At 49.5% G+C, this 16,375-nt stretch overlaps 1 protein-coding gene across 4 annotated transcripts in view; it reads right to left on the minus strand.

The window, feature by feature from the left end:
• FHOD3 (formin homology 2 domain containing 3) overlaps positions 1-1,965 on the minus strand; it is a 309,925-nt gene extending 307,960 nt beyond the window's left edge. For 3 of the 4 annotated variants that reach the window (XM_066626844.1, XM_066626843.1, XM_066626841.1), the window contains exon 1: positions 1,265-1,964. In XM_066626844.1, coding sequence (XP_066482941.1) covers positions 1,265-1,435 — 171 coding nt within the window. In that variant the 5' untranslated portion in view covers positions 1,436-1,964. Of the gene's footprint in view, positions 1-1,264 lie in introns of all 4 variants that reach the window. The other variant, XM_066626842.1, reaches the window with a different exon arrangement.
• Between the last annotated feature and the right edge of the window lie 14,410 nt (positions 1,966-16,375).

The raw sequence follows: 16,375 nt of genomic DNA on the forward strand, positions 1-16,375 counted from the left end.
GCAAAGTGAACAAGGTAATTTCAGCAGATGGAGGGTCATGACACTATTACGACACAGAAAAGCATTAGTGAGATGCATACATAAAATCTGTGCATAATTGCACAAAAGCATGTTTTGTACAATACACACAATGATATACACTGCATATTCTGTCTAAGAATGTTTTGGAATACTATCAAAAATTGTCCTGCAACGTTACATTTTGGAACTTTGTTGGTTTTCTTGCTCATCATACTTTCCATCTAGAGCAACAGTTCCCACACTTTTTATCATCAGTCCCATCTAAAAAAAAGATTCACTTTGTGGTAAAGTGGCCACATTCAGACCATTCTCAGCTCATATAGCCTCTATGGCTATAATGCTGATTGGGCAGCAGTAATCCCACAAGTAGCAGGTTGTTTAACCCTTGATGCACGTAGCCTAATGTGCTTTGTCAGTTTCGGGATCCACTAAAAATTGGGTTGTGACCCACTGGTGGGATACAGACCCACTATTTGGGAACCACCAATCTAGAGATTATTAGAATTTCCAGAATTTAAAATTTTAAACAACTTAAGACAATTCAAAATATTTATAGAACCACAAGAATGCAAGATCCAGTTCTCAGGTCAGACAACATGTAACCAAAACAGATGACAGCTAGCAGGTGGCAAACTCCAACCAGGAGCACAAAAACAGTCCTGCTCAAGCAGACCAAAAATCTATCCAGTCCAATATCCCGTTTTCAACAATGTACAAGCAGATATTTGCTACAAGGGCAACACCCCCCCCCCCATTGTTTGATCTCTACCAACTGGGCTTCAGTAGTACACTGCCTTTAAGCAAGGAAGTTCCATTAAACTAGCTTGGCTAACAGATGTACATGACTCCCACGTACTTAATGAATTCCTTTTCAAAACAATCTAAGTTAGTGCTTGGAGCAAACAGTAAATTCCAAATTAATTTTTTCATCTTGCCAAATTCATTTGGCATCAAAGAAACGACGTGTGAATAAGCACTTTGTCCAGCGTGAATCTCCTGCCAGTTGGGAGGCTCTGAATTCTAGCACTGATGAGCAAAAAGAAAAAAGTTCTAGCCGCTTCGCGGGCCCCTCGAGGTCCTCACTAACAACATGGCAAGCAAGTGCTTGGGAGCGGGGAGCTCCTAGCTTCGCTTCCACGACTCTGTAAGGAACAAGAGGACTGCGGCGGGGGGTGCACGTCTCTAGCCCACTCCCGCCTGCTCGCAGACTTCCCGGGAGCCCTCCCCCTTCCCCGGCACGTACCTTCTGCGGGGCTTTGAGCAAGCGGTGCACCCCGGCTAGCTGCGTGCCCAGGGGGATGTCCTCCCTGAAGGTGTAGACGGGCGGCCGGGTGGGCTCGGGGAAGTTGGTGCTGTTGAAGGGGTCGGTGTCATCGAGAAACTGCACCCTGCAAACCAGTGTGGCGGTAGCCATGGCGCAGCCATGCAAAGCTGGCGAGGAGCTGCGAGGCGCGCAGGCACCGGAGCGCAGGCGGGGGCAGGACCAGCGGAAACGAGCGCCGGCTTCTCCTCCGAGCGCAGACACTGCCCTCTCCCGCCCGCACAGACCCGCAGAAGCGGCTCGCGAGGCTGGGTCGGAAGGCGGCTCGAGGAGGGAGAGTCCTCTCCTTGCCCCGCTGCGAAGATCCCACTGGGCGGGGAAGGAAGACCTCGGTCCCGAGAGCCTCGCACAGCGAAAGCAGAGCCGAAGAAGACCCGGTGGAGGCGGCTGGCGGCGAGCCGCAGGACGAGCGGAGCAGGAGAGCGCCCGCCTCTCCCCGGAGGAAAGATGCTGGCGGCCGAGGCTGCCTTTCAGGCGCACCACATCGCCCTGCGGAGAAGGGGGCTTCCGCACGGACCGCGACGCAGGGACGCGGCGGCGAGGGCGAGTGCTGGCGGCGGCTCTCCCATCCTCGGCCGTCCGCTCGCCGCAGAGAACGGAGCGGAAAGGCAGGAGAGAGGCGGCTGCTGGGAAAGCCTCCCTCTCCCCGGACACGCTGGCCGCGCGCGCTCAGCTGTGCGGGCGTCAATGGCTGGCGCCCCCCGGCGGGCAAGAAGGGAGGCCCTGCAGAGATGCCGGTGGATGGTGGGCGCCCAAAGGCGCTCCCTCAAACACGCCCGCTCGCTTCGGAATCTGTTCCGTGTGCGGGTCACGGCTCCGAAAGAGCCCGCAGCTCGACTGAAAAAGTTTTCCCCCGTTCAACAAAACCTCGGAAGTCAGGAAAGGGCTTGCAACTCCCCCCCCCCCATTATTTCTATAGCTGCCCTGTGAGCAGGAGGAAACGCCAGTAAGTTGGGGAGCCCCCCACGTCCACCTGCTGGTGCCCTTCAAGGTGACCTCACCTGTTACAACGCTGCAGAAACACCAAATGCGGGAGGAGCAGAAGCCTTCTGTTCGACCCCACCCGCCTTTCCACGTCTCTTTTCATGGAAGATTTCCCAAGGTCATAAGAACATAACAGCCCCACTGGATCAGGCCATAGGCCCATCTAGTCCAGCTTCCTGTATCTCACAGCGGCCCACCAAATGCCCCAGGGAGCACACCAGATAACAAGAGACCTCATCCTGGTGCCCTCCCTTGCATCTGGCATTCTGACATAACCCATTTCTAAAATCAGGAGGTCGCGCATACACATCATGGCTTGAACCCCATAATGGATTTTTCCTCCAGAAACTTGTCCAATCCCCTTTTAAAGGCGTCCAGGCTAGACGCCAGCACCACATCCTGTGGCAAGGAGTTCCACAGACCGACCACACGCTGAGTAAAGAAATATTTTCTTTTGTCTGTCCTAACCCTCCCAACACTCAATTTTAGCGGATGTCCCCTGGTTCTAGTGTTATGTGAGAGTGTAAAGAGCATCTCTCTATCCGCTCTGTCCATCCCCTGCATAATTTTGTATGTCTCAATCATGTCCCCCCTCAGGCGTCTCTTTTCTAGGCTGAAGAGGCCCAAACGCCGTAGCCTTTCCTCATAAGGAAGGTGCCCCAGCCCCATAATCATCTTAGTCGCTCTCTTTTGCACCTTTTCCATTTCCACTATGTCTTTTTTAAGATGCGGCGACCAGAACTGGACACAATACTCCAGGTGTGACCTTACCATAGATTTGTACAACGGCAATATAATTGTGAGGGACCGTGTCGAACGCCTTCTGAAAGGCGTCTTCTGAAAGGTCTGATTTTAGAGAAGTTGCTCGAACTTCTCTGACTTTAAAGTGGGTTGCAATTATGGTATTTAAATACACAGTAAATAAATATGCGCACAATCTTAGAAGCCAAAACGGATGTTACATTTATAACGTGGTTTTTGATGATTTCATGCATCTGATTACACTTCTATGGGGATACTTTAATCCATGGTTCGTTTTCCATGCAGTTGTGAGAACTATTCCCTGACCCTCACAATAATTGAACGCTTGTTCTGGCTCTCAGATCCGCACAATTCAGTGGGGCATGTACTGCAGGATTTTGAGTACGATTCCTTACTTGGAAGATGCAACACCAAACCAAATGAAAGCACACCATCAGTCATGTACCCCAGGACAATAAACCCTTGCTCGTCACCTGCTTGAGACTGCCCTCCCAATCAAGAGGATTCCACATTGCTGAACTTTCAGTTGTAGTCTCTTGATTTAGGGCACAACTCCCTTTGAGGGGAAAAAGGAGGCTGCAGAAACGGGCAAATGAGCAGCCTGTTCAAAGGTTTCCAGATCGTTGACTTTTCTCTTCCACACAAGCTTTTGCTTGCACAAAAAGCTCTTTTTGTTGTGGTTGTTTTTGCCCCAGGGTTGATCTTTTTGACAGCCAGAGTGGGCAGAGGAAGGGCAGAAATGGCTGTGGGAGAGACTAAGCATGATCCTGCCAGCTCTTTTTGTACAGAACATCTTTAACAGTATGCAATATTGCAGTGTTTCTCAAACTGGGTGAGGACCCCCTAGGTGGGTCATAAGCCAATTTCATGTGGGTCCCCATTCATTTCAAGATTTTATTTTTAATACATTAGACTTGATGCTACCATGGCATATGACTGCATTTGGGGAAATGTTAAAGACCTGTACTTTTAACAAACTACTACGTATGTCCTTTTAACAATGATAGTGATTGGTAGTAAATAGTAGACAGTAAACGATAGTATTTGGTGTCCTGACTTCAGGATAGGAATTGTTGTTAGAGGATACATGGTAGAACCAGGGATCCAGCTTGGTGAGACACCTGAGATTTTGTAGGATCAAGACTGAATCCCTTCCTTCACAAGGGGCAGGAAGATCCCCACTGGTCTTTAAAAAATATTCACTCAGGTAGTTATAAGTGTGGAAGCATAATGTTGCCTGTGGGACCACTTTCTGCATGTCAGAAAAAGGCTCTTACACATTTGAAGAATGCTGTTCTTCCCCAGCAGGCCTTTTCCACCTTTTGTTCCTATTGATTTATGCTCTCAAATAGCAGCCCCCTTTTTGGCAACCTCCAAGCGCAGAAGTCATTATGGAGTTTGAAGAGCTCTGCACAGCAGAAGTTTCTCATAAACGCGGGAAGAAGTTGGGGGGTGGCTGACTGTTGTCCTGTGTGGCCCTGAGCCAATTCGAGCGTCTGGGGGTGGTGGTGGTGGTGGTTCTGCACCATACAGCTGCGGGGGGGGGGGTGACAGACCCCCTGCTGCCTCCCTGCAGCCACTTGATAGCGAACAGCAAGGCAGCAGCCTCCCCCCACAGCGAGACCTACAGCTTCACCTGCTTCCAGGTGGGGTGAGGGGGGCACCAGGGCCAGCTGGGGTTGCAGTCACTGCAGCTACCCCCTTGGAAACACTGTGCAAGTCACCCAACACGGATCCGCACGCGCACTCCCTCCTCCAGCCGGGGCTGGGGGGCAAAGCAGGGAGACTGGTCCAGAAACGCCCCTGTCCCAGGCAGGAGCTCGTCTCCCAAGAGGAGCTCGAGGCCAGAGGCGCCTCTTTGCCCCGACAGCAGGCAGAGGAGGGCAGGTCCCTGCCCAGAGCCTGCAGTCTCCGGAGAGAAAGCGACAGGGAGGCCCTCCCTGGTCCAGCGGGCGGGGGAGTCCTGGGGGCTGAATGCGGGGGAGGCAGGAAAACCCCCTCAGTGAAGCGCTCCTCCCTCCACTCCCAGCCAGACCCTGGGCAGCCCCACCCCAAGAGGGGCGTCTCTGCCTGCCGGCTGACGGGGAGGGCGAGCAGAGGCTGGTGCGGGGGGCCAGGAGGCGGCCACGAGGCCGCAACAGCGCCCGGGCGCCTGTTCCGCTCTTCGCGCCTCTCTGAAAATAGCGCCCCGCAAGGGGAAACGCGCCGTGGCCAGGCTGCGCTGTTTTCCCTGGCGCGGAAGGGCCGCGGAGCGAACCGGCTCAGTCCTCCATCTTCCGCCCGTTCCTCTGTCTACAACACCCCACCCTGCCCCGCCTTTCTCCACCTGGGCCAATCCCCAGTCGCCTCTCCGCAAAGAGAGCCCGTGCACGTGACTAGGACATCCGGGTCACCTGTGGGTGGGGAAGCCCCGCCCAACCGGAGGGGCGGAGTCAGGTGTTGCCGGGGGGCTGGGCCGTCCAGGGCGAGCTTGTTGCACGCGCTGACTGAGGCGGTGTGGTTGGTGAGGTGGGACCGTTACCAGTTCCTCGCCCGCCCGCCCGCCCGCCCGCCGCGACAGGAGGGAGTCGCCCTGGGGCTGAAGACGCGAGGAAGCGGCGGCTGGGCCCTGGCGGGGATGCCGGGCAGGGTCTGTGGCCGCGACGTGCGGCCGCGTCCTCTGAGGCGACCATAAGGAAGGCGAGCGACCTGCCGGCGGCCTCCGTCTCCGCCTGTGACCGCGGCGCAGCCTCCGAGCGCAGCGTGAGCCTCCCGCTTCCAGGGTGGCGGCGAGCGAGCCCGGGCCTCGGCCGCAGTGGGGAGGCTTCGCTTTCTCCGGCTACCGGGGGCGGGTGGGCGGTCTTGTTCCGATCTGACAGCGGCGCCTCCCCTTTCTTGAGCAGGCTGCGCGCTAGGACAGCTCCTGCGATGGGGCTGCCTCCTCTCCGCCGCGTGGAAGGGGCGGTGTCGCGCGCGTGTCTGCATCGGTCACTTCACAAGACTTTGGCGCCAACTTCTGATCTCGCTGGAGTCGCTCCACACCGGCTGCCTCGGCGAGGAGTTCCGAGGCTGGCGCGAAGGTACATTCAGCATTCCGTTCTGGACCTGTCCCCCTCCGGCCTTCGCAGCCTCGCTGTAGAGGGTGGGCTGAAGGACGGCGACCCCGTCCGGGGTCTTTGGGACTTGATCCTTGCCGAGGAAGTGCTGAATTTACAGTGGTAACACAGGGGATCTCGTGGAGCACATTGAGAGGTAACCATCCCCAGTGACCAGACTGGAAACAAGTCCCACAGAGTTAACAGTATTTACTATCAAGTCAGGGCCCAAAGGAATTGCAGGGCTGCTGTGCAGTTGCACACTTACGTGGGAGTAAGCCCTGTGGAGTATGGTGAGATTGACTTCTGAGTAAACATGCGTTGGATTGTACTGAGTCTCCTTGAGCACCTGCTGTATGCAGTTTCACTGCAAATGGAAGGACCCCTCAGTGCAGCAGGGCTTCTGGTTGTTTTACCCAGTACTGAATTTCTCATGTGTTCACTTAGCATTTATTAAAATCTCTGTAAAACTTTCATCATTTTACCAAGTAGGGGCAAATTGGTCGAGAGTCCATGTTTTCTGCCATGCACGTTTCTGATCTTTTTTATTTTAAGGGCATAATTTATATATGCTGTGATGCTCTCTGCAGCTTCTTAACATGTATTGAGAGGAGATGGAAGCAAGTGCCTTCCAATGAACAGTTTGATACAGAGTGGCATGGCAGCCTTCAGGAGCATGCATCCCATAATTGTACTGGCTGGTATCCCTGTCACCTTAAGTTTGATGCTTTATGTAAGCATCATGAATATGTGCCCAGGATGATACTTTCTCTTTGTCTGGAGAAAGTCTTTCAGTTAAGAACACTGAAACAACTTTAGCTTTTGTTTCTAACACCCTGTTTAAGAAGCTGTTGTCACTGGAATCTACAGGCAACCTTTAAAACATGGTGTTGCTGTTTTTCATAAAAACAGAGGTTCTTCTTTCCCCAGAAGAATGATTGCTAAATGGGGCCCAGTCTTGCAGCTTGCAAGCTTTTAATTACTTTTCCAGGAGTGTTTGATACTGGAAGGCATGGGAGCACAAGGGCACAGGAGTATTTTTGAGTCAGTGAAAAGGAGGTGCCAAGTTTTCTTGTGTCCCAACTAAATAAATTACAAGCATACACTTATACAGTACATAAAACACAGTGTTGTGGTTAACTGTGTTCTATTTCATTTAATAGGCATTAAGAATGTAATGCCCCATTTTTATGGCAGGAAGTTGAAGAAACCAAATTTCTTGGTTGTGGAATGTGGGAGCAGTTCACACAGAGGAATCAGTTTTATCATGGTGATAAATGCATTGTTTCTGTTATTTTATATTCTCTTGTTAATATGGGAGATTGCAGCTGATTTGAAAAGAGAATTTTGTACATGTTTGCAGTCCTAGTAACAGAAATTAACCATCTTAAACTCTTCCAATCTTGGTTATAATATCCTTAAAAAGTCTTTGTTCTAGTTCTAAAACACTTTTTTTTTTTTTTTTTGAAATATGACTTATTCACAGGGGAGAGTTCAAGTTTGGCATTTTATTCAGTGTGTTTTAGTGCTACTGTATTGGAGCAGCTTGGTGGAATAGCATGTGCTTCCTAGTTTCAGTTGCCAATTAAAGGATCAGGTGGCTTGTGATGGGAGAGACCTCTACTAGTGACAGAGATTCCAAACAGACTGGAACCAATTCCAGTCAGTGGACAGTACAAGGCTGATGGAGAAGTGCTTTAATTTTGCATTAGAATAGCTCCATATAGTCATATGTGACTCTAATGATTGAAAAATGGAGAAGGCATGTCTGTGATTAACTATAATATGAACAAGTAAGTAAATAAAATGTATTGAGTGTAATAGAATCCACATATGTGGCTGAACCCTGTACAGTGGTTCCCAAATTTACCTGGATAACGGCGCCCTTCGCAGCAGCCTATTTCTGATTCTCCTGGGCACTGCCGTTGTGGGTCATGTGAGATTTCATGAAAATCTCATGATAGTGATGCCAGGAGAGCCAGAAGAAGAGGTGACTGGGGACAGCTCACAGCACCCCTGTGAGTTTGTCACAACACCCTCAGGTGCTGCAGTGCACACTTTGGGAACTATTGCTGTACATCCTTCCCTGGCTGTCCTTCCCTGGTTTTAAAGATTTCCAATTATATGGATTGCAAGTATTAGATGGTACTTCCTTATGCATTTGGAGATTTTCACCGCAAGCCCTGAAATGCGTTAGGGCACAATCCTAACCAGGTCCACTCAGAAGTAAGTCCTATTTTGTTCAGTGGGGCTTACTCTCAGGAAAGTGTGGTTAGGATTGCAGCCTTAGATAAATAGTGTCACCTAAGAAGGTGGAGTGCTCCAGCTGTATGGGTCAGAAAGAAAAGATGAAGAGTGAGAGAATGGGAAAAGTGGAAAAACCAGAATCATAAGAATTTAGTTTGGAACTAAAGCTGAAGGTGCTGAAGGGCAGTGACCATGGTGAAAGAAAAAGTCATGTTTCTTGCCTTAAGTCTATTGAAAACTATAGTGATTCCTTATGGCATGAGTATTTTGAGTGAACTTGGAATGGCTTTGGAATGAGTTAGAATGTTTCCCATTGAAATTAATGTAAAATGCACTTGTCCATATTTTCACTGTAAGGGCTGTTTTTAGGAACTGATTAGGTGCTTACTTGTGTCAAGTAAAGCAAGTTAAATGCCACTAATGAAGAAGTTTTATGGGCAACTGCTCTTGAAGAGTGGGAGCTGTAGCTTGTGCAGAAGGTGGCTGCTGGGCTACTACAGGGAATGTATTTTGGAGGATATTTCTCCAAAGTTGTGCAATCTACAGTTGTTTCTCATTCAGTTCTGGACCTATAACATTGTTGCCCCAAGGGGCCATAGGCATCAGGAACTGTTTACACAGTTCTCAAGCTCATGTGTCCACATCCCACTTCCCCTTACAGCATTGTCCATCTGGCAAGCTGGCAACCCTTCCTCTTTCCTCTGCCCATCTGTGCTTCTCTGCCCCAATGCTCCAGTTAACAGACAGAAGGAGGGGAATCATCAAGTTATCAGGTTACTTACCCAAACCTTCCAATGGTTCCTTGGGGTGGTCCCATTTCCTCTGGTCAGAGAGGTAAGCATGCACTCCAACAATATAAAGGTTTATTAAAACTTTTCCATGTTAGTAAGTAAGAGGAAATCTTTCCACCCTGAATGCAGGTGCTCTAAATATACTGTTCCTAACAGTGAGTGAGATGCATACATTTTAAAAGCAGCAGAAAACTACTTACAACATGACTAAATTTTCAGAGTCCGTGCAAGGGTCTGTACTCAGTTTCCTGCTGCATTCTAGCCATTATAGCTGCCGTTTTCAAACTCTCCAGGAGTTTGAAACCTGCAGTAAATCTTGGCGGGGGGAGGCAGCAGGGGGAAGGCAGCAATGCGATCCCCAGGATCGCGTAGCTCAGGGGTCTGCAGGGACTGGGATGCACTCACCAGTCCCTGCAGCAGCCATCCCTGTGTGCGGGGAGCCCTGCGCAAGCGCTTGCAGGGCACCCCAGGTCAGGGAAAGGGAGAGTGGAGCTATCTGCTCTGCCTCCGCAAAAGTGGAAGCAGAGTGCAATCGCCCCACTCTCCCATTCCCTGACCTGTGGTGCCCTGCAGATGCTTGCTCAGGGCTCTCCGCACACAGGGACAGCTGCTGCAGGAACTGGAGGGTGCACCCCAGTCCCTGCAGCGCCATCAGGAGGGAAAGCGGAGCGCTTCCGGTTTTGCGAAGCGAGGCACAATCGCTCCGGTTTCACATTTCCTGACCTGGGGAGCCCTTACTGGGAGGTTGCAGGAGGCTTGGTCAAGTGCACCCAAGCCCCTGCAGCCCCCCCAGCCTTCCCCCTGTCTCCTGGCTGACCCCGCCCTGAATACCATTGCATTGCAGGTTCACTTCTCCTACTTACATAGCTAATGCCCTTTTTGGTCCAGTCCAGTCAAATAGCCTTAATTCTGTTGAGATATGGTCTGCCTGCCCCTGTTGCTTGCCCCATCAGGTAATAGGGCCATCTATGCTAATGTCTAAATTGTCAACTTTATTCCTCTGGCTGTGACTTCTCCATCTACTTCAAAAAAATTTCACACTTTCCTCCAATCTGAAATCTTAATTCACTCCAATCTGGATCAATACGGAAGGACATTTCCATTTCATGACAACTCAGACCTTACAGAAAGAGCATCTCATTTCAAAGCACAGCATCCCTAGCATTCTTCTTCCGGAAAGTACAGACATCAGGAACCTAACCTGTACTTAAGTAGGGGATTACCAGTATTTACAATGAGGGCCTATTAGTGCTCAGGAAAGAGCACTATTAAACATGCCACTCCATCTGGCAATAAACGTGATGTGGATGCACACCAAGAAACTGGATCACTACCACATTCTGTCAAGGCCAAGACAGGAATATCAGATTGCAAGGAAGGACTGAGAAGCAGAAAGGAAGTGGCAATGGACTGCAAATTTGAGATTTAAATATAGATTCAAATGTAGGCCTGCAGTCTATAGCATCTCAAGTTTTAAGCTTTGATCTTCCTACCCATCAGCAAGTGGCACTGACTGCAACCAACAAAAATAATACATTGTAAAAAACAAACCAGAGACACTACATATATGAAGCTGCAGTTCTAGCCACACTTTCCTGAGAGGAAGCCCCATTGAACAAAATAGGACTTACTTCTGAGTAGACCTGGTTAGGATTGTGCCCTAAGTGTTCCAGTATTTCTAACTGCAAGCTCCCATGGTAGAAATGCTCCTCCATACAAAAATTCCCAACACATTACAACTAGATGTCAAGGGGAAGGACTGCAGCCTAGCCTTTCCCTTGACATGCTGATTTTCTGCATGGAGTGCATCTTTTTGTAAGGAGTCACATGGATCCCATCTCCAGTGGTATTGCCCAGATACAGACTTGCAATTAGGAATGTAAAATTGATTTATTTTTTTTAAGGAACTAGATCTAAAACAATTGTATTTTACAGAACAGATTAATTAATACAACCTTCTTTGAAACAGGGCATGAAATTACTGGCTGGCTCAAAGTCCACTGGCTGTTAGCAAGAAAGATTAGGTTTGCTGAGCAGGATCAAGCCCAAGTCAATGTCTTTTAAAGATGTTTTTATTTTCATTAAAAGTATGTTTAACATTTTCCTAGAAAGCAAATAGAGGTTAAAACTTTTTAACCTTAGCTAGAGTGTGACCATAATGAATGTTTGTTTGCTTTTATTTAAAAAAATAATCTTATTTCATCCTACAGGACTTTACTCAACATTTTGAGCTGTATTCCTATTCGTAACTAGCCTTCAGTCTCACAAATGCAAATCACAGTATGAACTACTTTGCAAAAAAATTGCAAAAATAAAATACCACACCAAGTTACTTGAAGGAAAGGTGGGACTCAAATGTCATAAATTAGCAACATGTATTTACACAATTTGGGTGCTGGGACTCCATTTTGGAATGGCTTCTGAAGATTCTGTGTATGAAATTCCATCATTAGTGAATTTGTGCCTCCCCCAAGCACCAACCAACAGGGTCAATGATCTTTAGGTCTCTTCCAACTCTATGATTTTATGAACTCTAGTTATCTTTCCAACATTTCAGCCTGGATTTTTCATTATTGTCTCAAGTTCAACATGACCAGTTTATCTTTTCTCCTAACCATCCTCTCCTCATATTCTCTTGACAATCAGAGTTGGAAGGGACCTCCATGGTCATCGAATTCAACCCCCTGCCAATACAGGCTGTCCACAAGTGCATCAACAACATCTCTGATAGACAGCTGTACAGCCTCTACTTAAGGGTTACAATGATAGAGGGTGTAAGCAACCACTTTCCCAAGGCAGACTGCTCCACTGCCAAACAGTTTGTATTGACAGGAAGTTCTTCATAATGCTTAACAAAAATCTCCCTTGTAATTTTAACTCGTTTGTCCTGTTCCTTTCCTCTAGGGCAGCGGTTCTCACACATTTAGCACCAGGACCCACCTTTTTAGAATGAGAATCTGTCAGGACCCACCAGAAGTGATGTCATGACCAGAAGTCATGACATCAAGCAGGAAACTTTTTAACAATCCTAGGCTGCAATCCTACCCACACATACACAGGAGTAAGTCCCATTGACTATCACGTTTAAAAGCATCTACAGAGTAGCTTGTTAAAAGTACAGGTCTGTAACATTTCCCCAAATGCAGTCACATGCCATGGTATCATCAGGTCTAATATATTAAAAAGAAAATACTGAAATGAATGGGGACTCACCTGAAACTGGCTTGCAACCCACCTAGTGGGTCCCGACCCACAGTTTGAGAAACACTGCTCTAGGGGACTTGAGAGCAAATCCACTCCATCTTCCATGTGATTACCTCTCAGATATTTATGGATGTGAATATAAATATTTATTGTCATTTAGTCCCGTGTCAACACTGACATTGCCATCATCCACCCAGTAGAACAGGTACAAAGTCTTGGCATCCACTCTTCTACACCTTACTTCTTTTAAAACATGGCAAGAATCCTACCCTTCCTTTCTGCTCCCTCAGCAAAATCTCTAGTCCACATCCTGATCATCTCTCATCCTGACAAGTGCAAACTCCTCCTTGATAAAGTCTTCTTTTGGCTCATTTAGGGCTCAATCCTGTGCTTCGCATGCCAGCTTACTGCCAACATGTACTGTCACAGACATGCTGTAAAGCAGGGGTGCTCACACTTTTTTGGCCCGAGAGCTACTTTGAAACCCAGCAGGGCCCGGAGATCTACCAGAGTTTTTTTTTAATCCCATTATAGTCAGTGGGGCTTACTCCTGTGTAAATGTGGACAGAATTGCAACCTCAACCCTATGGTGTCTACTCAGAAGTAAGTCCCATGCTAGTCAATGGGGACTACTCTCCGGTAAGTGTGGATAGGAGCTTTAGAGCAGGGGTGCTCAGACTTTCAACTTTAGGGATCCTGGACCTTTAAAATTGTGTAGGAGAGAATTTCAGCAGGTGCAGCTTGTCATCTGTGGGATGACAAGTTGCACCTGCTGAAATTCTCTCTTCTATACACTTGTTAAAGGTCCAGCATCCCTAAAGGTGAAAGTTTGAGCACCCCTGCTTTAGAGCCCAATCTTTTGCATGTCCCCTCAGAAGCAAGCTCCATGCTAGTCAATGGGGCTTACTCCCGGGTAAGTGTGGAGAGGATTGTAGCTTGTGTGCCCAAGCCTAAGCCTGTCTCCTCAGAAGTAAGTCCCATGCTAGTCAATGGGGCTTACTCCCGGGTAAGTGAGGAGGACCGCAGCATTGGGCACCTGCATCTCTCAATTGCTGCTGAACTTCCCCATCTGGAGGCTGCCACCACCCTGCATCAGCGGCACTTCTGAGTGGCCCCAAGCAACTCCTCCAGACAGTCCCGGGCTGCTCCCGAGCCCTGCTGGAGACGCTCCTCAGGTTCTCCAAGGCACAACCGAAGTTCTGCTCCGAGCCTTCCCTGCAAAGTCAAGCCCAACCCTTGTTTAGCTCCACTACAGTTACCTGGGTGTAAGAACCATGGACTATAATGGGACTTACTTCTGAGTAGACAGGCATAGGATTGATCCTATGCACATTTACCTGGGAGTAAGCACCACTGCCTATAATGGAATTTAATTCAGGGTAGAACAAGCATAGGACTGTGTTGTAGGGCTGCAATCCTATCCATACTTTCCTGGGAGAAAGTCCCATTGATCATAATGAGATGTACTTCTGAGTAGACATGCATGGGATTGGGCTCCAAAGCCCATTTTATCAGATGCATAAAGTGTCTGCATTTAGCAAACAGATGCACAGGGGGATACAAAGAAAAAGTTATAGGGGGGGAAAAAGCTATTAACAGTACAGTTTTCTGCATGTTTACTCAGAAGTAAATCTGTGTTCAAAGGATTCACCTCCAGGGAAGTGTGAAGTGATGGTAAAAACAACCTTGCAGTTCCATTGGGACTGAATTGAATATGTGGCTCAGTTTTAGTTCCATGAAGCCAGAGCCCCATCCTATGCATGTCTACTCAGAATTAAGCCCCGTTAGAGCCAGTGGGGCTTCCTCCCAGGAAAGTGTGGACAAGCTTGCAGCCTCAGAGCCCCATCCTAGGCATGTCTACTCAGAAGAAAGCCCCATTAGAGCCAACAGGGCTTACTCCCATGTAAGTGGCTAGCACTGCAGCCCCAACCAGGCTCCTTCCCACACGTACCTCGGGGCAGAAATCCGCAGCCTGCCTGCTGCCCCCTAAGCAACCTCTCCGCTCCCACGTGGCCCAGTTGGGAGAGGTCTAGCTAGAGCTCCGCAATCAATTAGTGAGGGCTGTCCTGCAAAGTCAAGCCCAACCCTTTAGCAGCTAAAGGCAAAATGAGTCAATCGCGGAGCCCTTAGTCTATAGACTAGAGTAGACTAAGGGCTCTGCGATCGACTCATTTTTCCTCGCGATGGACCGGTAGCTCGGGATCGACGTGTTGAGCACCCCTGCTGTAAAGCACGTTCATGAGGGTTAGCACCACTGGAGCTGGCCCAGCGCGTGGCCACACTGAGACAGCACCGGTGGGAGACCAGTAATGCACCACCTGGCGCTCCTTACAAAGTGCCTGGCAGCAGAGAGGTAAGACAGGGCAGGGGGAAGCAGGGAGGAGGCGTTCCAGGGTGGGCGGCAAGTGGGGAAGGTGTGGCAGGGGAGGGAGCAGGGCAAGAGGGAGTGCGACCAGCAGAGCTCAGTTCCACCAGATCCAGAGCCCCATGTCAGGCCACATGGCCTGACACAGGACTCCTTGATTCTACGCCAGCTAAACAGCCACCACAGAATCGAGTAGCCCTATTACGGTGCTACTTCCCTTACCCGAAAGGAGCTGGTGGTGGCTGCCCAGTGTGCATAGGATACCGCAGCAGTTGGCAGCCCTGTGCCCTGGGCAGCTCAGGATTGGGCTGTTAGCCTCCTCATTTTCAGCCAGCACTGTTCTACTAAAATAGTTCATCTTGCTTTCACAATGGTGCTCCTTAAATCCCTTCACTGGTTTCCTATCTGCTCCTAGTCAGGAAGGTCTCCTCAGGGTAAGGAAACATTTGTTCCCTTACCATGGGGATGCATTGCAGCTGCATTGGGGTTGGAAAGTTGGATAGGACCCCAGTCAAAGTTTGGCATCTGTAAAAGAAGGGAAATTGATCACTTTCCTTACGCTGGAAATTTTTTTTGAGGACCAACAAGACAGAGACTTGTAAATACTGCGTATGTTAAGCATGAACTATTTATTGCTAACAAAACGCTTCCCATTTTGCGGGGGCAGAGCACGATTGCCCCACTCTCACTTTCCCTGACTCGGGGAGCCCTGCAGGCGCTCACGCCTGGTCCCAGTAGTCAGGGTCAGCTGCTGCAGGAACTGGAGGGTACACCCCAATCCCTGCAGCCTGGTCAAAAGGGGAAGTGGGGCGATCGCACACCGCTTCCAGTTTAGCGGAGCAGGTCGTGATCACTCCGCTGTCACCTTCCCTGACCCGGGGAGCCCTGCCGAAGGTTGCGCAGGGCTCCCCGCACCACTGGGGGGCTGCAGGGGGCTTGGGCAAGTGTGGCAAGCCCCTGCAGCCCCCCTGAGTGGCACGATCCTGGGGATCGCGCCGCTGCCTCCCCTGCCCCCGTGAAGACTTACTGTGGGATTCAAACTCCCTGCGAGTTTGAAAACCGCAGGCCTTTGGCCTTATCCAGCAGGGCTTTTCTTATGTTCTTATCAACTGAGGGGACCTTGAGACCCTGCATAGTCTTATCAGGCAGGGTGTATAACCTGTCAAAGATACTGGAGGTGTACTTGGGGTGTATGGGATAGGCCCACTCATTATCCAAACACTCTGGAAGGCCTCAGGGAAGGGTACTGTCTCTGACTTGGCTGGCCCCTGAGGGAGAAAACAAAAACAGGTATGCCCAGTATGCAGTTCCAGAAGCAGAGGCTTGCTGAGCTGAGCTTGCTTGGAGGGCTTAAGATCAAGTGCCTGTTAGGCTTTGACCACACCCTGGGAAAGAACTCTGAGGAACAGTTTGTCCAACTATGAGACTTAGATTCCTTTTCATCTGCCCCTTCCTCAGACCACTTCCTCCAGTTCGAGGGTGAAGTCCAGAGGCAATTCCTTCTTTTTGGACTTTGTATTTGAAGCCTTAGGTTTAGGTTTGACTTTCCTCATTCACCCCTTGGGGAGTTAAGGGTGGAGGAGATGAATCTGCTTCATCAGCCTCT

Source organism: Tiliqua scincoides, chromosome 5 (genome assembly GCF_035046505.1).
Source record: "Tiliqua scincoides isolate rTilSci1 chromosome 5, rTilSci1.hap2, whole genome shotgun sequence".
Taxonomy (NCBI): Eukaryota; Metazoa; Chordata; class Lepidosauria; order Squamata; family Scincidae; genus Tiliqua; species Tiliqua scincoides.